We start from the raw sequence: 24469 nt of genomic DNA, 5'->3' as shown, positions 1-24469 counted from the left end.
TACAAATTGTAGAACAATTTCACAATAATGTTCCTCAATCTAAAATTGAGAAGAGTTTGAATATCTCATCATCTACAGTATATAATATCAACAAAAGATTCTGAGAATATGGAGAAATCTCTGTGTGCAAGGGAAAAATCAAACCACTGCATTAAAAACAGGCCTGATTCTGTCATGGAAATCACTGCATGGGCTCAGGAACACTTCCAGAAATCATTGTCATCGAGTTGACTTCTGTGTAAAGAAGAAGCTATATGTGAACACGATCCAGAAATACCATCATCTCCTCTGGGCCAAAGCTCATTTAAAATGGACTGAAGCAAAGTGGAAAACTGTTCTGTGGTCAGACAAATCGAAATTTGAAATTCTTTTTGGAAAACATGGACACTGCATCCTCTGGATTAAAGGGACCATCCGGCTTGTTATCAGCGCTCAGTTCAAAAGCCTGCATCTCTGATGGTATGGGGGTGCATTAGTACCTATGGAATTGGCAGCTTGCACATCTGGAAAGGCACCATCCAATGCTGAATGTTACGGCATATACAGGTTTTAGAGAAACAAGTGCTCCCAGCCACATGACGTCTTTTTCTGGGATGGCTTTACATATTTCAGTAAGACAATGCTACACCACATACTGTATCTGTTACAACAGCATGGCTTCGTAATAGAAAAGTCCGGGTGCTGAACTGACCTTCCTGCGGTCCAGACCTTTCACCAATTGAAAACATTTGGGGCATCATGAAATGGAAAAATATGACAAAGAAGACTCAGGGCTGTTGAGCAGCTAGAATCCTTTATCAGATAAGGATGGGGCAACATTTCTCTGTCTAATGTCCAGTAACTTGTCTCCTCAGTTCCCAGATGTTTATGGACTGTTGGTAAAAGTTGAATTGATGCAACACCGTGGTAAACCTGGCCCTGTCCCAACTTTTGTGAGACATGCTGCTGCCATCAAATTCTTTTCTTAAAATGGTACATTTTCTCACTTTCAACATTTGGTATGTTTTCTTTGTTCTGTTGCGAATACAATATGGGTTTATGAGATTTGCAAATCATTGAATTCTGTTTTTATTTACATCTTATAAAGTGTCCCAGCTTTTTTGGAATTGGGACTGTGCGAAAACCTGCCACATATTGTCAAAACTCAGAATTCAGACATAATGACAGCACAGTGAATGTCTTATGTGGGATAATGATGGCACAGCTAGAATGGTGCTTCTGATATTGAAAATGTATCACCACACTACGTATAAGCAAGACACTATAGAGTATTGAATTCTAGGCTCTGCATTGCATAAATACATTTAATAAACATTTTTTTTTTACCAAGCACACTTTATTCTTAAAGTTGTACAAAACGTTTTGGAGTCCTTCAGCAACATGTTAAAACACAAAAGAAACCAACTTGACTTGGTTCTGTCGTCTCCAATTTATTAAAATTCAAAGGTGTCTTCTCAAGAACTTCTTTCCTAGACAGGGCTCAGTAGCTATCTTCCAGATATAACTGAATGACAGAGAAACAAACACCTTATCACGTCTTTATTCATAATGAGATCATGAGACTTGCCTGTCAAGGCTTTTGACATTCAGTGACTCCAGCATCTTTCTCACTTACCTATGTAAGAGAGTGTGTTTTCTTTGTAATGAAACCACCCATATAAAGTGAACTCAGCTTTTTTGGCTGAATGTGTCACAACAGAATAACAAACATAGCAGGGAGTAACACTTAGATTTTTAGATAATGCTTTTTAAGAGGTTTGGAGCTCCATGTTTAAAAAGACTCAATGTCAGGGATGGATTAAGAAATTGTGAAGCCCTATGCTATGGGAGGTTACAGAAGTCATACTTAGTTTCAAGAAAATAATAAAGCAAATTCAGGGATGGAATGTAAAATTCCTAGAAAAAAAATACTATTGGAAATTTGGAGTGGACAGAAGATGAAATGTAATATGTAAACTGTAGCCATGATTAACACTGATGAAACTTAATTAGTCAGTTTAAAGCATTCTCTGTTTTAAAACAATAAAGTCATGAATTATGTTCTGAAATGATATAGTAGACTGCCTATACATTTTTAAATAGATTGTGAACAGTTGTATTTACTCCGATTTTATTTTTCAAATAGCAGATAGGTAAAACAGATTTCCAAGGTGTAGATCCCTCCTTGGAAATGAGTTTCCCCTCTAGTATAAAATAAAAGAGGGACACCGGAAAGAAGCAAGCACCATAAAAGATGATGGGCTGCCTGTTCTGTTAGTGCTGAAACAACTGCTACACTAACAAATGAATCAGAGCCGAAACCTGCAAAGAAATTCAGGTGGACAACCACAGCACTGTAAAAGCACACTTGCAAAATGGCAATGAAGGGAGGAAAAGAATGACATGAAATGGTAAATGGGGAGCCACCAATCCCGTTGTGCTTGTTATCAGTTTTATCAGGCGCAGATTCTGAGGACTTATGCAACCTAAAGAAGCTAAAAGTCCTTGGCAAGGTTTAAATCAGACAATAAAAGAGAAGCAGAATACTGAAATACAAAACCACTGCTTTAAATGACAAGTTTATTTTTGCACAAAATGTACAAAATAACAAGCAAATGGACATAATTTTATTTTTCTTCTGCTCTTTTCATATGAAGTTAAAAATTTAAATCCTAAAACTAGACCATCTTTGAGGGTCCAAGGCAATGCATGAATTAGAAAGACAACACATCTTCAATCCAGAATTACTGAACAACAGAAATGAATAAAAACACATTATTTACAGCTCTGTCATGGACAAGACTTCTACAGTGTGCTATATATATATATATAAGTATATATATATATATATATATAAATACAGTATATGCATAGGCACATATACGTATATAAAACAGATGATATGGTCAAGTTGATTTAATTGCCCAGGGCTATGAACTTCGTAAGTACAGTATTGCATTATTTCCTTAATGTCCCATTTTGGCTAGTATCCTAGTTCCGGCTCTCTTTGTGCACTAGGAGAAGCAGAAGCCAGTGACCCCATTCCCCCAATGAACTGTTTGTAGCTGCAGTGCCTTCATCACTTTGCCTGTGCAACTGCCCAGAATCCGGAAAAGCTTATGAAAAACTACTGTGCAAAGACAAACGCAATTCCAGTAACTGCAATTCACCATTCCATCTGGGCAGCAGGGGGCACTGCAGGTGGCACGCAGCAGTACACAAGTAGTTTAACTGCACAATGAACTGTTGTCTATCTGCGCTCCAAGGCCAGCATGTTGCTCAGGACCAGGACCAAACACCGGTTGAATTTTGCCTTCCAAGAATCTTGTTTTTTCAACTTTGTGTTGTTATATTTTTTAACAAGAGACACCATTTCATAGCCTGTGGAAGGAAGCTGGAAACAACCTTGTAAAGCACTTTATAATACTACGTATGGCCCTTCTCTCTGCTTTGCACAGGATTATGTCTGATCTTGTATTGCCACGTAAAACAGGAAATAAAAAAGCCATCCTAATGGACAAAGCCCAGTGAGCCTGAGTTAAATGAAAATGACTGCGTGGTCTCCTGGTCTATGCTGAGGTTACTGTTCTGCAGTACAGCCCCATTCTACCTTTCACAGCCTTATCACAGTGGCTCTGTGAACTACACATGATGGCTTCAAATATCTGGGATCAGTTGCAGGTAAATTACATATATACTGTACATTTAATCTAACTTTTTATTGTGGGTGCAAAAAATACTCTTCAATAATACAATAAACTGATGCTAAACCAAATATATGGACTTTTAAAAAGTTTAATCTTTTATATATTTCCTTTAATTTCTTGCTTCTTCTTACTCTCTTATGTTTGCATTTCCTTTGTTTACAAAATGAGAGACATGGAGACGATCAATTAACAATACAGTATCTGTCGTTTCTGCATGTTATTAACATTACAATTATTTTGCATTAAGTTATGTAAACATACACGTCTCTGAGGTTTCTTTGCAGAGATCACGCTGCTGTGCTGTGCCGTGTTGCTTTGCTCTCCTCCTTCCCCTTTTGCTTTTCAGCTTGGCCCCTCTGTCTTACTGCAGCATGGCCCTGATCTGCTTGGAAGTGCTGTCATCATTCAGGTGTCTTGTGGTGTACCTGCGTTTGAAGAACAGGTAAGGAGCACAGTGTTACCACTTTGGTTGATAGAGAGACACAGTGAGCCCATGGAATTGCCTTCACACCACAATTTCTAGCAATAGATCAGGTTCTGGCAAAAGTGGATGAAACAACCGGATGAATATTTAGGCTTTTCTTTTTTTTTTTGAGTGCCACGAAAAAGTATTTCCCTCTTCCTTATATCCTCTGTTTTTGCATATTGTACACATCGAGTGACTTCAAACCTTTGGAAAAAATGCAATATTAGAAAAAGGGAAACTGAGCGCACAAAAAAAACAGTTTTTAAACAATTCATTGTTTATTCAATGAATTTATTCTCCGGTCCTGTTCAGCCTATATACATCGGACTTCCAATACAACTCGGAGTCCTGCCACGTGCAAAAGTTCTCTGAAGACACTACTATCGTGGGCTGCATCAGGAGTGGGCAGAAGGAGGAATATAGGGACTTAATCAAGGACTTTGTTAAATGGTGCAACTCAAACCACCTACACCTGAACACCAGCAAAACCAAGAAGCTGGTGGTGGATTTTAGGAGACCCAGGACCCTCATGGACCCCGTGATCATCAGAGGTGACTGTGTGCAGAGGGTACAGACCTATAAATACCTGGGAGGGCAGTTGGATGATAAATTGGACTGAACTGCCAATACTGATGCTCTGTGTAAGGAAGGACAGAGCCAGCTATACTTCCTTAGAAGGCTGGCGTCCTTCAACATCTACAATAAGATACTGCAGATGTTCTATCAGACGGTTGTGGTGAGCGCCCTCTTCTATGCGGTGGTGTGCTGGGGAGGCAGCATAAAGAAGAGGGACGCCTCACGCCTGGACAAACTGGTGAGGAAGACAGGCTCTATTGTAGGCACGGAGCTGGACAGTTTGACATCTGTGGCAGAGCGACGGGCACTGAGCAGACTCCTGTCAATAATGGAGAATCCACTGCATCCACTAAACAGTATCATCTTCAGACAGAGGAGCACCTTCAGCGACAGACTGCTGTCACTGTCCTGCTCTACTGACAGACTGAGGAGATTGTTCCTCCCCCACACTATGTGACTCTTCAATTCCACCCGGGGGGGGTGGGGGGTTTAAACGTTAACATTATACAAAGATATTGTCTGTTTGTATACCTGCATTGTTATCACTCTTTAATTTAATATTGTCTTTATCAGTATGCTGTTGCTGGAGTATGTGAATTTCCCCTTGTGATTAATAAAGTATCTATCTATCTATCTATCTATCTATCTATCTATCTATCTATCTATCTATCTATCTATCTATCTATCTATCTATCTATCTATCTATCTATCTATCTATCTATCTATCTATCTATCTATCTATCTATCTATCTATCTATCTATCTATCTAAAAGTGACAAACACCATCTCTATCACCTAGTGAAAAAACAATTTCTCCCATAGATTCAATATTTGGTTGCAGCACCTTTAACAGCAATACGCACAACTAAAACACTATTTATAATTTGATATCAGCTCTGATATCACTGTTGAGGCGTTTTATCTCACTCTTTTTAATAGAACTGTGTCAATTTAGACAAACTGGTAGTTCTGAGAGTGTGTACTGCTTGCTTTAGGTCCTGCCACAGCATTTCTATCGGATTCATGTTAGGATTTTGACTAGGCCACTGCAGAACTTTTTATTTTTTGTTTCTTCCAAGCCATTAAGCTGTAAATTTGCTTTTGTGTTTTGGGTCATTCTCCTGCTGCCTAACTCAATTACACGTCAGATTCACATCACAGGTAGATGACTGGACTTTCTCCTAAAGAATGTTCTAGTAAAGTGCAGAATTTGTGGTTTCTTAAACAATGATGAATCTTTCAGTTTCTGAAGCAGTGAAGCATCCCCAACCATTACATTACCGCCCTCATGTTTTACTGTAGATATGCTGTACTGTGGTGACCTCTGACATCCAAAGAATTGTACTTTCACCAGTCGGTCCAAATAACATTATTCCAAAAGATTTTGAGATTGAGATTTGAGCTGTCCTTCTTCACAAGTGCATGACCCTGCACTGATATTACTCTTGGACGGCAGAGGTTTACTCCTTGATACTTTCCTAAGAACGCCATTTTTTCTCAGTCTCTTTCCTATCATGGAGTCATGAATCCAGACCCAATCTGATGGATGTTCTTCTAAGATCCTCTTTGACTTTCTGAATGGATCGTCAGTAGTGACGAGTGAAATGAATCATGCAAAACTGAATTCACAGCCAAACTTGGTATTTTTGTTTTAGAAAAATATTTATGAAAGAAATTGTGTTTTGCTTCCAGGCATGTAGTTTTTGTTTGCAAATGTTCACACGATTTAATTCAGCATGTGTCTGCCTGTCATTTAACATTTGAAAACAATTTTAAAAACTTGACTCATTTTCTGTCATTAAAGGACATTTTGTTGTATTCTACTAGTACAGTCTTGGCTATTACAATCCAAAAGATGTATCAGAGACAGAAAAGAAACCTAAAGCTCCACTGCACGTGGAATGTGCATACCATCAAGCTCATCTGCGAGAACCACGAAACAAGGAAGGGTATTTACAAGATAATGGCTTTTACTGTGTTGCTGTGGAGTCACAAAGCCTCAAAATGAGCATTGTAATACTTTTCTGATTTGTAAATTTCAGCAACGTTTTTACTCATCTCCTCTATAATTTTCTTTAATTAAGGCACAGTGTTCTTCTAGAAACCTTGTGGTAACTACTTCACTGTCATGGTAAGGGTCAATATATGGCCAGGTTTAGATTCAATAAGGCTGAATGCAAGGAGGTCTGGCTGTATTCAGTCAGTCTAATTATCAGTTAACTTTGCTGAACTTACGATGATGAGTGAGTAACTAAGTGGGTAATTACTATTTAACACAAGCAATGCTGGTATTGTGTAACTATTACTTAAATATGTTAAGTAGCAAGTTCAAAATGGTGTTATGTATAATATGTTTACTCTAATAGTACATCGTCTCTGAAGATCTGGAGCCATTCGTTGTGAGAAATACACAAAAATATTTGTCACATTCCTGATATCCACTATTATTGCACTTATTTTTACACAGAATATTTTCATGACCACAGACACAATCTAGTACTAGATAAAGAACATCTGTGTGAATAATGTGTCCATCACTTCTACCGCTGGGTGAAAAGGTAATTGCCTCCTAGTTAATTTAACCCAACTAAAGGGAAAATGAGAGTCAGCTGACTGAACACTGTATGCTTAATTACTGCCAACCCTGTTCAATGTAATGCCACTTAGTGATGGGCAGATGAAGCCCTAGGAACTTATTGAAGCCTCTACCTGATTGTGCCAGGAAAAGATCAGAAGCTTTGAAGATGGTGACACCTGGTGGGTTACAGAAATCATAGCAGCCATGAGCTCAAACCAATCTAAGTCAGGGGTCCTCAATCACGGTCCTGGAGGGCAGCAGTGGCTGCCGGTTTTTGCTCCAACCCAATTGCTTAATAAGAAGCCCTTATTGCTCAAGTAACACTTCTGTGTCACTTTAGTAGTCTCGCTCATTAAGATTTTGAACCCTTATTGCTTATTTTAGTCTTAAACAGCTGTATTCTTGGTTTTTAATTGATCCTAACTAGCAATAACATGCAAATGACAAAAGAGACCAACATTTCTTCATTTAGCTTGTTACCATTTATACCTCTGTGTATTTATTATGCACTATTGAGTTTAATTTAATACTTGGAAGGAAAGTGAAGAAAAAAAGTGAAGGACTGAGAATTACTCATCCATTTTAGCCTTCAAATCATTTGGATGATATCCTTAGAAAGGAGAACAAAATCTAGGATATGAGGATGATCTGACATAGCAGAGTTAAAGCACTAAGAAGCCATGAAATTAAATTATTGGCAAGAATTGTTTTCTAATTACCGGGTTAGAACAAAAACCTGCAGTCACTGCGGCCCTCCAGGACTGTGATTGAGGACCCCTGATCTAAGTACTCCATGGCCTTGTTGATTGCTTAGTTAGTATCAGACAAATGAACTAAAACACTAAAAGCTCAAGAACACTCTGTGTGTACAATTTGATCTTTTGATAATCATGTTGTCATTAGTCCTAAACATGTAATTTGCTGCCACCATGAACAATGTACTTGTAGCACCACAGCAGTGGTCACCTGAGCCAAGTGGCAATGACTTCTTGCTTTTCACGTGGCTCTTTGACATAGCTCACTATCCTTAGAAGGACTGTTTGCTGCTGCTGCCCTAGCTGGAATTATTTGGAGACTTTGGCAAGCTTGCTGTTTTTATCAGCACCCCTGCAGCTGGCACTAAACTGCTTATTTGTATGACTGAACGGTAAGTAATACTGCTGGTGACTCACGCCCAGGCTGATGCAGCCTGACAGCGATATTACTAGCGATATAAACAACAAAACTGCATCAGCGCTCAGAGCCAGAAATGCTTGTGAGACACTACCATACATTAAGCTACCACTGATTCATAATTATGTAACAACTTTATCATGTCAGGATGGTTTTTGCTATGAGACAATGTGAAAGAGTAATATGTTTCCATTAGGGGAAAAATTGCCGTAAAGGGCAAAGATAATCATAAAAACTTGTTGAAAATCATTAGACTGGAAAATGACTGTAAAAGGCTCTGGTACGCTACTGATCTTTAGTCAATCTTCACAGGTGTGGCTAGCTTGCTAAAACTACTCCAAGAGTGCAATGCAAAACCGTCTAGAAAGTCACAAATGATCCTAAAAAAACACCAAAAGAACCATCATTAAGATCAGCTTCCATGACTTCACTATCAGAAAGACACTGGTTTAAAAATTGAAGAGTTGTAAGGTAGATACATCTGCAAGACCCAAAGAACATAAATGGTAGTTGTATATTGCAGCAAGATAACAATTCAAAACAGAAAAGGAAGTCCACGTCAGAATGGCTAGCAAGATGAAAAATTTACGTTTGTCAAATTTTAGACCTATTCTCAACAGAGATGCTGTGGCATGGTTCAAAAAAGAGTAATTCATGCTTGAAAACCTACAAATGCTTCTGAATTAAAGCAGTTCTTCAAAAGAGAGTGAACTAAAATTCCTCTACTGAGTTGAGGAAGACTTAAATATGAATTTTCGAGAAATGTTTAATTGACGTCATTGTGGATTAAGGTGGTACAACTAGCTATTAAATGCAAGAGTGTGGTTACTTTTTCCAAACAGTGCCAGTAGGTCCATGGCTAACTTTGTTCATTAGATACATTAAATACGTTTAATAATATGATATTCATTTAACTGCTCTTTATCTAGTAGTAGATTTTGTTTTACGACCTGAGGATCTATCTATTCAGTTAAAACATTAAACTAATAGAGGAAATCAGGACAGGGGCAGATAAAGCTTGGTTAAAAAGTGTATCAATAAAATCGTAGAATTTTGGAATAAAGCTGGCTCCAGTGTATTTTTGGCAGCTACTTCATTTGTAGATGTTCAGTACAAAGATGTCAGCAGTCAGTCACTTTATAGAGGAGTACTGTTTATTGTGAATAACAGCTGCATGTTATAGATGAAGCAAACACTCAGAAACTGGATGCAGCTTTCTTTAAAATAGAAAATGGAGAATAGTGCAGCAGTAACAGCACAAAAACTGCAAATCAAGAGCTGCTGTTTGAGTAATTTCTACAGGCAGGTGCTTAGAATCCAGGCAGTGTAGAGCTATCCTCCTCTTAGAATGAGATATGCTTTTTTTTATTTGTCGAAGCACAAATGTTCCCCAGTTTATGGGCTAAAAAAACTGAAGTCAGGCAGCATGTGACAGGAACTTCTATTTTCCTCTGTAACCTTTGAGCAGATCTACAAATGAGCCTAGCTCATTTTCTCTACCCCAATAAAATTCTTTGTAAATGAATGAGGATTAGGGTTAGACAGCACTCTTTGAGAACGAAGAATGATCTAAGTGACTAAGCACAGTAAACTACAGTTCATTCTGATAAGAAACGCTTGCAGTTCTGTAGTACAATAAATGGATGCAAACACAAATGATAAGTTGAAGAAAATGTTTCTCCTGTATTATACAGGGCTTCTGGACTGAGTCGCAGGTGCACTTCTTGAAAGTGTGTAGAGTCATTCAGTAAATATATACCCACAATTCTAAAAGGGGCCAACTCTGACACCACCCATGCTACGTATAACTATGCTACTACTACAGTGTTAATCGTCAGCAGTTAAAAAATAACACATCAACCTGAACATGAAAAGTACCAACTTAAAGAAATCCACAGAGGTATGCATGAGTGGGCCTGGTGACAGACTAGCACGCTGTTCAAGTTTTGTTCCTACCTTGCATTCAGTCATGCTGGAATGTTGGGTTAGGTTACATTTTTCCTTTTAAAATACTCTGTACTAAAATGATCACAGTAATGGAGAAACCTCTAAATCATCAGGAGCAACCCAAGGATGATGAAGTTTGATAAAGTGAAGTTTCATGACAGGAAAAGAAAAGGCTAGCCTGCCTGATTTTGATTGGGAATGATAGGTGGTGATTATTGGTTATTTTTCATTTATTCAAGTCAAGCATAATTTGGCACACCTAAAATAAAACTAAGAGTATTAAAGGTTAATGCATCTTATAATGAATCCTTTTAATCTAACTTTAGGATAACTGGGAGCCAATGCAATTGGAACAAGTCGGGAGCCAACTCTGGATGGAGTGTTGACCCACCACACACTTGGACATACCAAGTCAATTTCGAGACATCAGTTGACTTAACATAGAGATGTGGGAAGACAAGAGGAGTACCCACAGCAAGCCCTTGTAGACACAGAAATTTGCATGCTGTAAAAGTGACCAGGGTGAGACTCAAACTTAGTCGGAAGTTGCAAGGCAGCAATTTCAACCACTGTGTCACCAAATTGCCCATTACTAATTCAGCTCCAGCTTACTTCCAGCATGTCACTTGTATTCTCTGTGGTTCAGGGTAAACTTTAAAATGAAGCATTAGGAAAAAATCAAAAGTGATGTTTATGTCAGTGCTGCTGAAACTAAGACACACAAGGAAAAATAATTACAAGCAGCTAAATAATTTCTTTGAGCATCACAGAGCAGGGTCATGCTGAGCCCGGTGACATCGTGCCTGCTGCTGTTCACCTACCTCAGAGCATTGAGCAGCCCTTCCACGCTGTTTGAAGGCTGCTCTTTCAAGACTTTGATACAGCCTTTCATCTGCAAAGAACAAAGACTTGGTAAGCACAAAGTAAAGGTCACAGCTACCCAACATTCAAGCAGTGGGATGGAGCCAAACAAATCATCTAGGTACAATTTTTAAAGATCTTGGCATCTTAAAACAAAAAACAAAATCAGTGCACCTTCACTGCAAGCAGTCATACACTTTTTAAACAGGAGGCATACACAAGCAGAGTGTGCCTACCATCTCGATTTAGAAACACACATGAAGGACTGAAAGTCTTTGAAGGCTAAAGGATAGAGTGAAACATAAGCCAACAATAGTTATCAAGCAGATGGCACATACTGTAGGTCTGCTTACATCAATCTTGGAAGTCTTAGCAAAGGCGCCCACAGGATGGACGTGGTCATACAGGATAATGACTCCCACCATCACTCGCATACAGAACAGCATGGTGTCAGTATTGCTGAAACGACATCTGTACTCTCTAGAAGAAAGTAAAAGTATATGTCAATTTCTGCACCTGTAACCTCAACACTTACATTTAAGCCTTTATTTCCAGAATTAGATCTAACCAGAAGACAAATTGTATCTCACCTTCACTAGCATGTTGAAAAATAAGTAACTTCTTAAATATAAAAATGTACCGCTAACATATATTTTGCTTGAAATCATCTAAATTATGCTGTAAGTACATGGTTTTTATTTGAAAATTGCATGCTGCTGCAATCAGTAAAAAAGTACAGCAGAGGTGATTGTGTTTTCTAGGTCCCTTTTACACTGGCACTCCAGCCCCCATATCTTCAGCTTGTACAACAGCAATATGTCAAGTTGGTAGGCGGTCAACCAGGATTAGTGACGACTCATACTTTGATCACAATTCAGCACAGGAGGTGAGGCAAAGAACATTTTGTTCACATTTCATTGTCTCTTTTTCACAGTGCAGTACATGTTATTGTGTACTTAAATTAAGCTCTGAAAACAAACCTCAGTATACACAAAGAACACGTTTTCGATCCAGCACAGGAAAACTCATATCCAGGACTGTTTCTTGTAGTTTGTGGGTGCAGGCCCTCCCTGTAGCCTATATTACTATTACAATGCACGGTAAATCTTTCTAAGAGCAGATTAAGTCAATGGTTATATTTAGTGTCACTGTCTTGGTACACCAAAAGTAGCAATCTGCACTTCAAGCTCAGAATTCAGCATCATGTTTACTTACTGGACTTGCTAAGTTGTGTAGTAGTGATGAGCGAATATCTCTGAACTCGGTTAAATGCATTGAAGTCAGTGGGGAAGGACTAAGTGAACTAGATTTGATTGGATTATAATGGTGCAATCATCTTTAAAGTGTTCCTGAGGGCTAGGGAAACGTCTGTCAACTATACTGGACCGATTATTGTGGCCAAAAAGGTGACCCAAGCTGTGTGGCAGCATTGCCAACCATTGAACCACCATGCATCAGTGAAATCAAAAAGAAAGAACACAGTCAGAGATGCACAATCATATATTTTGTCAAAACAAAGCGGAAATGCCGAAATTGTAGTCAAAAGTCAGAAAAAATATGTACCATATATACTCATGTATAAATCAGGTCTTGAAACCCGAAAAATCGATCATAAAATCAGACCCCGACTTATACGCCTGTTCAAAAATGCGACACTTAATTTTTTTTGCAGCAGCAGTTACCAATTTCTTTCACTACTTCAACGACGTTTAATTTAAAACCGGCTTCATATTTTCCTCTGATCGAATGTTCCATCATAGATACGGGATGCTGTTATGATAAAGGTGAATGTGGGTGTGAGATACAAAAAACCCAAATCAATGCAAACATTGGTTTGGAATAGTTCGGGTATTACAGTGTGGTCACGTAGGCACAATAGTGAGAGAGAGTGAGAGGTTAAGAGCACGCACTGATACAGCGCAGTGCCACAGCCACATAGAAAAAAATGCAGTGTGCTCTGTGGTTACTCTCTCAGGTGGGCGTTAGCATCTCATAATCTCTTGTACCAATAAGCATGAGTTTTCCACGTTCAACTTATATGACCGACATTATAAAATACCAGAAATTATACTGTAAAATCAAGTCCTGACTTATCCGCAGGAGAACTTATCTGCAAGTATATACAGTACGGTAGGTCTTTTAAAGGCAGAAAATTCAAAGTGGTCTGTCATGATTGAAGCCGCACACTGGCTTGTTCTATTTTTTAAAGTTGTGCTGAAGGCTCTCCAAACTGTGCTGATGCTTTGCACTTTTTCTTCTATCAGAAAGACAGAAACATTTTGTAAATAGTAATAAATCATCTTGTTGTTATTATTATTATTATTATTTCATAGAATCTCCTGTTTTGGGGGGGCATCATGCTTCCTCAAGGTTTGTTTTTTTTTATCTCTACATGACTAATTATGCACGTATAGGGCACATTACTCCTTTTCTTACTCTGACGTGGAACTCGAAGACTGACCTGCACATTTGGCGACAAGCAGAGATAACTTGTTATTTATGCTGTATATGTTTCATAAAAATAAAATTTTGAGAACCTGCATTATTTACTTATCGGTTCTACCACTAGCTAAGTCCCACAGAGTCTGTAATGCAAATGATCAGCATTATGTACACCATGGTGGTCCCATCCAATGTTGGTTGTTACAGCTCCAGGGGATGTCATGCTGGCCTCACAAAGCATTATGGGGTGCTGGGGAAAAAGTTCTCCTACACCAGCTGAATTATCAGTAAATAATTTGACGAACAAGGGCGAACACAGCAAATTCGCTGTGAATAATGCTTTGGTGAAATTCACTGATCAACACTAAATCAACGCTTCTAGAATATTTTAGATGTCAGATAATCAGGGTTTATTAAATTAAGTAGTAAATAATTGTTAAAAGTAAAAACAAAATTGTGCCATAAATTAAGCTCAAAAAGTATGGTTTATGTTAAAGCAGTGTCCACTCCCCATGTGCCATCTTTTATGTAACAAGCCATAAACAAAAAGGAACTATTTGCAAAGGAGCTATCTTGCCTGAAGAAGGGGCCTGAGTTGCCTCGAAAGCTTGCATATTGTAATCTTTCTAGTTAGCCAATAAAAGGTGTCATTTTGCTTGGCTTTTCTCTACATTCATAATGGCTAACATGGTACAACACCCTAGTACTGCAAAGGAGCTATCTAAATAGTATTTAAATCCTTATCTTGTCATGGTAACAGTACGATAAACAGATTCTACAAATAAAACAGCAGCTTTTAAAATACATTCAGGAGGAGCTTATTATCCAAAAAAACATTTTGATCAACAGTTGCTCATTCTTGCAATGCAAGTTTTTATTTTATTGACACTTAGTATTTCCATGAAACACATCAGAAAAAGAGAAGAGAAGAAAGCAATAACAATAACAACAAATATGATGTATATTGACAAAGAGAAAAGTGTTTATGTATTTGCTGAAGCCTACACTGTATTTTTAATGCTATGATATGACTGTTAATCTATCTTTTCAAATGAAATTTGGTGTCTGTGGAGAGGGCAATGTCCTAATTAAGCTTGGTCCCAACACATGTACCTGCTACATTCTAGTTTTGGTTTCAGCAGCAGCAGGCCAACAGTGGCCTGTAGCTTCTTAAATAACTACCCTAAACCACCTAAATATTTTCTCCTAATCAAACCATGGCAAAAAGGATTGTCTCTGTAAAAAGGAAAAATGACCACATATAGTGCCACTGAAAATTCAGAAATCATTTATATGTTTATATGAGGATGCATGCACAAATGATTTTGTGGTAATAGCAATGCTCAAAAGATTCATTTAAAATCTGATCATACTCAGAAATGAATATGTGGAGACCTGTGTTTCTATGGTTTTGAAAAGGAGATATGGGTAGCAATACCATGTTTGAAAGGCAGGGAGCACTACCATAACAGAATTGGGTCTATAAACACCCTGGAACAAGATGAAACCTAATTATGTTATGTGAACCGTTCTGAGCTACTAGAAAGCAGTATGCTTTAGTCTCTCTAGTCTTTAGTCTGTACAGGTGCTTTCCAGGTGTAAAGGATCACCAGGTAACATTATGAGGAGCTCTACACATTGTAGCCTAGGAATTCAGGATAACTGGATTGCATTGATCAGCTACATTCAGAAGGAGATTTTATTATAAAATCTAAAATAAGAAAGTATTCTCATTTTATGCTGAGAGAAGAACATTCTGAAAAAGTAGAATATGTACTCAACCTAATGTAACAGAATTTGCCATTTTCGTTTTTAAACATGACATGTCAGTCTAACTTAGGGGGCATTCTGGCAAAGGTTTCATACCATCAGCTGGTGCTGATCTCTGCCCGTATTTATCAGCGTCTCAGAAATACTCCTAGGAATTGCGCTAAAAATCAGAACACAACAAGGAATTCCCTACCCCAGAGAATGACATGAGAAGTAGTTATAAAGTGTCCTACACCCACTCCCAGTGAGGAGTAAGAGGGTCGTGTTTGAGAATGAATGATGTCACGTTTTACAGCACCCCAAGTCACAAAATGAAACTCATGATGATGTTTTGTAGTTTTCTGATGGTAAAGCTTTACCTAAAATAAGTATAATAATACATTAGAAGATGTAATAATAATAAATATTCAAAGTAGTAGTAGTAGTAGGAGAAGAAGAAGAAGCAGAAGAAGAAGTGGGAAGAAGTAGAAGAAGAAGAAGAAGGAAAACATAATAAAGCAGGATATATTATTAAGCTGTGGAGCAATATCAAGAAAAACAATGAAATGAGCACGGAGATGGAAAGACAGAGAGCCACACGTGAGAGTAAGTCTGATGATAGGCATGCTTGTTTAAGAATGAATGATTCACAGTCAACTTCCAGAAGAATCACGCTGTTTTAACCATGGGGAAATGTCTTGTAAAATAACAGTTACTGAACCTGGTCACAACTATTTCTGCAGTTATTGAAGTGACATTCACTCTTCCAGTATTTCCAAATATCTTTCAGATTTACATAACATGCCTCTCTTTGTGATCCCCCCTGGTCTTTTGCTAGGCTCTATTTATCCAATACCAAAACTTCCTGGACTTGTTAAAGTAACACGAATGTTCCAGGGTTTCAAGGAATGCAGAGTTCAGTGTACTTATTTCACTGTCAATCAACCACCCAGCCCCACCTATCTTCAGCTAAATTGCTGGCTACTACAATACATGACCACCTATGTACTGATACTATGATATTGCTTGCTCAGACATATGAAATCATCTTAATGTGCATGTCAATCACACCAGCAACTCCAGGAAAATCAGGGATTTGTACAAATGCAGCTTGCTTTAATATTACGGGGAAATATACAAATCTGTCTATTACCTCAAGCATTGTAAGGGTGTTCAAAGTTTGGTGCATCATTGCTATTGCAAAGCTGCATTTTCTCCAAGGATGAAAAAATGAGAATAATGCAATCTCTTTCATAGCGGCTGACAGTACATGGCTTCTCTGCGTAGATGGAGAGATCATATAATGTACAAGATTTGTTACAAAAATTACTCAATCTTTGCCAAATCAATTCTTGTTTCTGAGTTTTTGTTGTCAAGCATTTACAAAATATTCTGCCTTACCCAGATTGTGTTGCCTGAATGCCATCTTCTGGCAGCTCCTAGCGAGTCAGGACAGCTCTAGTGAAGTTAGAAGTAGTTTCTTGTATTACGAAAACTGATAAAATGCTGCTACTCCTACTGTTAAGAGTAAGAGCTAATTTGTGTCACTCTGAGAAATTTTTAAGCCAGTTAGGACTATTTTCCTACTCTGCGACGTTTCATAATACAGGCACTGATTTCTGCTCTTTTATACCATTACAAGTGTTATGTCTTTCTTTTAAAATAACAAATATACATACTGACTGGCCCAGCTGCATAAAGCTGGAGGTCTTTAATTATGTATGCCTTCAATAATAAAGTACACCTCTGCATAAGTTATTTCTGGAACACATACTTTTATTTATATGGAATTATTGTTTGGGGAGTGTAACAACAATGTTTTCAAATCACAGCAAAACAATTATGGGAATATTCAATAGGTCTAAATAACCTATGGGCTCCACATTGGTGTAGCCATTAATATTACTGTCTCAAAGTTTGATTTTGCAGTTTGGCAAGAGTATGCATAATTTCTACATATTTGAATTGTTTTTCTTCAGTTAATCCATTTTTTTTTTCTTTCACCCTAAATCCACATGTAATTCATGACTAAAAGGTGCTCTGGTGTGGGCGAATGTACTCTGTCATGGGGTGCTGGTTGCTCTCACAAACCTGTTAGGGTCGGTTCAGGCTCTCTTGTCTTTACCCTGTAGTGGAAAAAAAAACGGTTGGATGGATGGAAGGTTAAATTAGTCACATTCAAAGAAGCAATTTAACTTGTTTCAGAAGTTCCGTTTAAGCGGATTTTGGAAAGGTAACACTGACTGACAGGTGAAAGCAATGTTTCTAACTGCTACTTGCTGTAGATCTGAAAAGTTTTGGCTTGTGCATTTTTCAAGTGTTTCAAAACAAATGTGTACAGTAGTTGTTTTTCATCACTATCACACTACTGACTACAGAGAGCTTCCAATGTATTCATTCACGTATTCACCACTGGATTTGTTACGTATATTATTTTGCTTTAATAAATACAAAGTGTAACAGATGCATTATTAGCTATATTATTCCTGCATTTATTACAGACAATAACTTTATATAAAGTGATAGGAGTGATCAATAAATAAAAATAGAAAAATAAAAGTAGAAAAATACACATACACATACAGTCATACACGGAGCTGCTGAAAAGGCTGCCGACTAATTTAATATTGTTTTTTGTATCAGTAAGGTGCTGCTGGAGTATGTGAATTTCCCCTTGGGATTAATAAAGTATCTATCTATCTATCTATCTATCTATCTATCTATCTATCTATCTATCTATCTATCTATCTATCTATCTATCTATCTATCTATCTATCTATCTATCTATCTATCTATCTATCTATCTATCTATCTATCTATCTAGCTCATACATTTTGCTAATAATATGCAAACTCAAACTTTCTTGTTTATGTTCAGCTTTGAACCTCTTAAAAAAGTACATACTTATCAACACTAAACTAAATTAGATTAATTGTATTCAATAAAATACACTAATCATATGGATTTCCTGATGCACTGGCCATCAGTTGAGTCCTTCTTTCAAAACTGTATACCTGATCTCCTTCCACTGAACCCTTTAAAATAATACTCCCTCCAGAATTTGAGCTTTAGAGGCCAAACCTTTCGTACCTGCTGACTACTGACAGACTGACTTGGAGTGCCTGTGTGAAAACAGCCTTCTGATGCTCCCTCTGTAGCTGCTGTGTATCTATTCAAAACCATACTCTGTACAACTTTTCTCAAGTGTCACATTTGCTTTGAACTGCTTTATGATGTTTACACTCTTAAATAAAACCCTTTTCCATTTTACAAACGAGTAAACAAAATCAATACATGTAAAAATGGAGATTCCTAGTTTTCAGTCCAGTAAAAATAGAATTGTTTCACTTCAGCTTTTATTAACATGCTGAAAATGAAACATGTGCTTTCACAGTGTTTAGTTCTTCTTAAGAGGTTACACATTTGATACAACTTAAAGCTTGTCATACAAGGATCCATTCAAGCAGCTACCGAATCAAAGGTGTTGCTCACTGTTCTTCTTCACCCCTTATCCTCTCTAATGTAGTGTCATCTGACATGTTACACAATGTGATCAAACCGAGCTGGTCAATAACCAGCTACCAAAAGTGAAGCTTCCAGAGCCCATCATGAATTTAAAGGCCATAAAGCAACCACCTGCAGCACAGAAAGTCTAGCAAGCCACTACATTTCTATTTTGACAACATTTCAACATACAACTTACGGTGTCTCTAGCATGACCCTGCAGACACAAGCCATAGTGCTCAGACAGTCTGTGGTGTCCTCAATTGGAAGAGTCTTGTTCTGTATGAAGCAAAAAGAAAAAAAAATATATTTTTTTGTTGAGCAGTCATTGTTAACAGGCTATTTATTAAGCCTTTCCCATTCTCTCCTTGTTCTTGTTAAAATCTTGTGGAATCGCATTGTGCTCCTCTTGGCCTAAAATTGTTTGGAAGATAATGGCATAAAATGGTAACAGATTCCAGACCATAATATTGTTAATGTGAAATGGCCTGTGTCACAATATGATTTTAAACTGAATACTTGTCTATGTCACCTAGAATCTGATGTGCCTTTTCTGAAGGGCACTGTTTAGACATTGCTGTCACAGAATCCTCCAGCACTTCATATTACCCGTCACTGTTCTAATTAAATGCATACATGTAAATAATTATGGTGTATTTTGATTTATAAGTTTCTTTTGGCATCTACTAAATATAGATTTAGTCTCATGTTCCCATTTTTCGTTAGGATATTTATAAAGTTGAGTTTTGACTTAATTCTTCATTTCAAATGTCTTAGCTTACCTTAACACCTCCGACACCAAATCATTTAACACCTCAAAAATATATTAATGTCATGGTGAACCCTTTATGACCTTTGATATATTGACGTCTAAACTGTGATTTCTACAATATAGTCAAACAATTTGGAATTGAGGTGCCATGTGGCTTGGTGTGAGTGTGTTTTGTTTAACCGGATTACATCTTTGCTCCGCGTCTTCAGATGGAAGGGTATATGCCATATGACAATAAACTGAACTCATAAAAACATTTAATAAAGGAACAATGTAAGCTGACAGCCCAATAGGCCGTCTCCTTGATCCTTAGCTGTCCACTAATTCTTACACAAAATGTGACTGGATCAACAAAACTCAGGTAACGTGCATTTCCATAAGTTGACAAGAAGAATGAAAGGATGAGGAGAAACAAAAAACATTGTACCTTCACTGGCACCTCCTGAATTAATAGCAATTTTAAGCAAAAAAAAAAACTGTATCCAAATCTGTAATCATTTACAGACACAGAGCACAGCATTCATCTCCTAGTACCCGCCATTCAACAAGACAAGTAGTAAACAAAATTTCTTGTTCATCTTGTTGAATTTATTAGGCTTATAATGCTGAAAATACTAGAGTAAGCCCTTTCCTGAAACCATCATTCACTGCAATGCACATTCTCCAAACAAAACTGTAAAACATCACTTCATAGGTAGGTGTAATCTAGCTTTAGGCTAGGGAAATAATGGTTGTCTTACCACAGCCTTTTTCCAATTTAATTCAGTAAAACATTTTTTTAGCACATTATCCATTAGTAAACTCGAGAACACAAAATGCCATGCAGTACAAATTATACAGACACATTCTGTTTATATATACTGTATACATAAAAGATAGCTGAGCCACAATGGTGTCACCTGCATGAAAGTCATCATACAGAATTTAATTCCAGATTTCTTTTCCCATGCTTATAGTATTTAAGAGCACCATGATAAATTTTAATCATTTTCCATATGCATATTTTCTGGAAAATGGGGTTGTGTGGATGGGGAATGTTATTAAATTGGACTACCACATATGGTCTGCAGTTGATGAGAAGATCTTCTAAAATTTCAGTTTCAAAAATCATCAACTCCAAATCAGAAGCAACAAAAGTATACTGTGTCTCAAATCTAAACCATGCCCTAACACAGGTGGTGAAGGTAAATGGTCATTCATAAAGATTATTAATAATTCAATGAATGGAGACATACAACTGAAAACTGAAGGCCAATAAATATTGGCCATACAGTATATTGTTAAATACATTGACTTTATTGCTGTTAAATATCCTGGTGCATGCAGTCCTTTTAAGGATAGCGAGTCACCTCAAAAAGCAATATAAAGAGCAGAGAATCTATCCGTTGTGGTGCTTTGTGCCGACACTACACTATAAAGGTACCTTCAGAGAATGAATTTGCTTATGTAAATAGAAAGCATTTCCACCACTCTATTAATGTGCTGCTCTATAGTCCACAGAAAGTGTGTTGCTTTGTGCAAGCATTTAGCATGCTGCATAATGTGGTACACAATTGTGGCTTGTCCGTACCTGAAGAGATGTTGCATGATGAACCTGACCCACCAAATGATCAGCCAAATCGGAAAGCGCTACAACTTTGTTTGAATGTGATTATCAAAATGGAAAAACAGGTAATCAGATGCAGCATTTATTTTTTAACTAATTTATTTAATTTGTGGTCAATATCATATAGTATATCCCTCATATTCCTCAGTTCATTACCCACATCTCTTACAGCATCCACTATTGCATTTTGTGACTCCAGAAAAATACCCATCAGCCCACAGTCAGTTGGTCGCCCAGGAGTTTCTAAGGCAGAGGTGTATGCGCAACCAGTGCTTGAAGATGTACTGGGCACAGTAGCAGCACCCCCACCTGGAGTTGTGTCCTCAGAATGGGGGTCAGATTTTGTAAGATTGTCTGAAGCAGAATAAACAGATGGTGTGGCTGCGACTCATATTTTCCCATCAAATTTGATCTCTGACCACTTCCTTTTACTTTGGGCACTGTGCGGATTTCTGAACTCAAACTTTCAAGTGTCTCCACCATGTTGTATCACTCCATAACTTCCTTTTGTTACAAATACTCTGCTTAAGCCAACACATTGCATATTTTTCCTTGCCTCCACGTTGCATGTGCTAAAATTCTCCTTTTTTCTACATTCTTTTGCCATTGTCTTTTAAGAAAGCACTGAACAGAAGGGGCTATTCAAATCTGTGAAATTCTGGGAGGAGTCGGGGTGGGTGGGGCTGTAGGCTTGTGCATGTACGTTAAATTTCACATTCATTAAGATTTATTAAAGGGAAATGTGTGGAACTTGGTGTATTCACAGTTTTATATATCTAGATTTTTTTGGTTGTATACACATTTCCAGTTTTGTCCGTATGCCATGTCTCAGTGTGAATTCCATGCATGTTGTTATACATGTGGCCCAAAATATTTTATACAACCTCAATCTTCTACTTACAAGGAGATAATGAGATAAGGTTGATATTTGGGATAACTTCCATTTATTGTGTGTGTCTGTATATCTATGTGTCTGTCCAGCTGTGAGGGTTAGGAATAAAAACATGTAAAACATGTTATAAAAGGGAAAAAAAAAAAAAAAAAAAAATATATATATATATATATATATAAATATAATAAAAATACCAAATAAGGGTATAAAATAAGAAAATTCGTTTTATCAGCCTATTCTGTTGTCCTGTGTTATACAATGGCAACAGCATCATGTTAGCGAGTTTCATGCACCCACTCGGGACACGTAAATATGGTTTATAGCTATAATAATGTTAATGACTAATAACTGTGCATGGTGGAAAACAGATAAGTAAAAATACTGATAAAATGACAAGCAGGCAGGGAAACCAAAGCCTCAACAAGACTAGGCTGGATTCACCAAAAAAAGTCCAATGTGTTAGCAACCACCACAGGATTTTTCCAGCAAAACACTTTAACTATAATAGTGGTCAGTTCAACGAGTCATGGGGAGAGGAAGTGGTGAGAACAGGTAGCTCTATACCAGGGATTCTTAACCTGAGGTTTCATGGAATCCGTGAATGTCAGATAAAAATTAACATTTATATTCACTATACAGCCTGGTATTATAGATTTAGAGTAGATATTGTAGTAGTAGTAGTAGTAGTAGTAGCAATGGTAGTAGAAAACATAGTAGTAGTAGATCTATTTTAATATGCACAAGAGGATTGTATTTCATAATTATAATGAGTGGCTATTACTTTTTACATAAAAATGAATGTTTTTTAGATTGTTTACTTTAAAGTTTAATAATACTTTGTGTATGTCACATATGTATGAGACAATCAAATCTTGATAAATAAAGTACATTATATTCATTGCATTGGCGATTCTAAATTGGCCCTAGTGTGTGCTTGGTGTGTGGGTGTGTTTGTGTGTGTCCTGCGGTGGGTTGGCACCCTGCCTGGGATTGGTTCCTGCCTTGTGCCCTGTGTTGGCTGGGATTGGCTCCAGCAGACCCCCCGTGACCCTGTGTTCGGATTCAGCGGGTTGGAAAATGGATGGATGGATGTACATTTGTGAAAAATGGCAGTGACAAATCAAAAATATTTAAATAATAATCTGGAATTTCTCATTAGTATTACAGTTTAAAAAAGTCAAAAAGTCAGAGTCTATACTATGCTAAGCCGGAAGACACTTATTACTATTTATTATTATTATTATTATTATTATTATTATTGATGGACCAGTTTCTCTCAATTAGCTGAACAATCAGATGAGAGACACCTTCTCAAAATGAACAAGAGAACCTTTACAAAAGTAAATTGACATTACTCACTGTGCTGATCACTTAAAAAACACACCATTTCATTATTATTGTCTATCAATCCCAACAAGCTGGACTGGCAGTAATTCTTACACCTCTAATGCAACATAAAGAAGGGTGTGTAATTGGGACGGGAGCTCCAGAAACGATGCTGCATTGATGGAGCAATTGGGCATGGCTAGACACTGGATCTGCAATGATCATAATTTTATTCTTAGATAGTGGTTCCTCACCTCCGACACAAATTTAGTTGTAGCATTACTGAGGGTCTTCAGCATAGGTGTGGCCTCTGCGTAGAACAGTGACATCCGGTTCGCCATTTCATTGTTAACCTCATTTTCAGCATCAAGCTGTAAACAAAAAAATAAGAGAAAAAAATAAACTTAAAGAAAGCAAGCAATCCTTATTTATTCTTAAGGCTACTGTCACATTCCATTTTTTGAAAAATAGGTTATGGAAGTCCAATAGTAAGCCGATGCCATTACGTTTCATAGAGATACTACCAAATTGGTCGCTCGACTCCCAATAGTGGCTTCCTACCTGGAGATTATTTAGTCGATTTCTGCTGATTGTCCTTCTGTAATAGCTAAAGTCATTCTGTATGGCCGGGTTGGTCATCTGCAGATCAATGAAACAATTGATTTTTTTTTTCTGTTCCCTTCAGCCTTCTCTAAGGATTCTGACACTCTGTACTTACACCCACCTTGAGTTCATCAAAGCTGAGTGTGAAGTGTAAAATCTCGGCAAACTGCTTAGCCAGTGCTTGTTCACGTTCCAGGTGCTGCATGGGTGCGTAAGGGGGGCTTGTCAGTGCTTCCAAGAGGCTGCGTAATGCATTTTCTGCAGAGTGCAAGTGCATTTAGTTAATGT

At 37.5% G+C, this 24469-nt stretch overlaps 1 protein-coding gene across 5 annotated transcripts in view; it reads right to left on the bottom strand.

Annotated features, from left to right (window-relative positions):
- Positions 1 to 2542: 2542 nt before the first annotated feature.
- The window catches only part of fam49al (family with sequence similarity 49 member A, like), a 106087-nt gene continuing 84160 nt past the window's right edge, over positions 2543 to 24469 (bottom strand). For all 5 annotated transcript variants that reach the window (XM_028818640.2, XM_028818639.2, XM_051936345.1 and 2 more), the window contains 7 exons: positions 24303 to 24439; positions 24140 to 24217; positions 23833 to 23949; positions 19182 to 19261; positions 11641 to 11767; positions 11248 to 11318; positions 2543 to 4111 (listed from right to left, as the gene is read on the bottom strand). In XM_028818640.2, coding sequence (XP_028674473.1) covers positions 4048 to 4111; positions 11248 to 11318; positions 11641 to 11767; positions 19182 to 19261; positions 23833 to 23949; positions 24140 to 24217; positions 24303 to 24439 — 674 coding nt within the window. In that variant the 3' untranslated portion in view covers positions 2543 to 4047. The remainder of the gene's footprint in view (positions 4112 to 11247; positions 11319 to 11640; positions 11768 to 19181; positions 19262 to 23832; positions 23950 to 24139; positions 24218 to 24302; positions 24440 to 24469) is intronic.

The sequence above is a fragment of the Erpetoichthys calabaricus genome, chromosome 14 (genome assembly GCF_900747795.2).
Source record: "Erpetoichthys calabaricus chromosome 14, fErpCal1.3, whole genome shotgun sequence".
Classification (NCBI taxonomy): Eukaryota; Metazoa; Chordata; class Cladistia; order Polypteriformes; family Polypteridae; genus Erpetoichthys; species Erpetoichthys calabaricus.
Note: the sequence above shows the minus strand (reverse complement) of the source record. Positions and strands in the feature narration are given on the sequence as shown.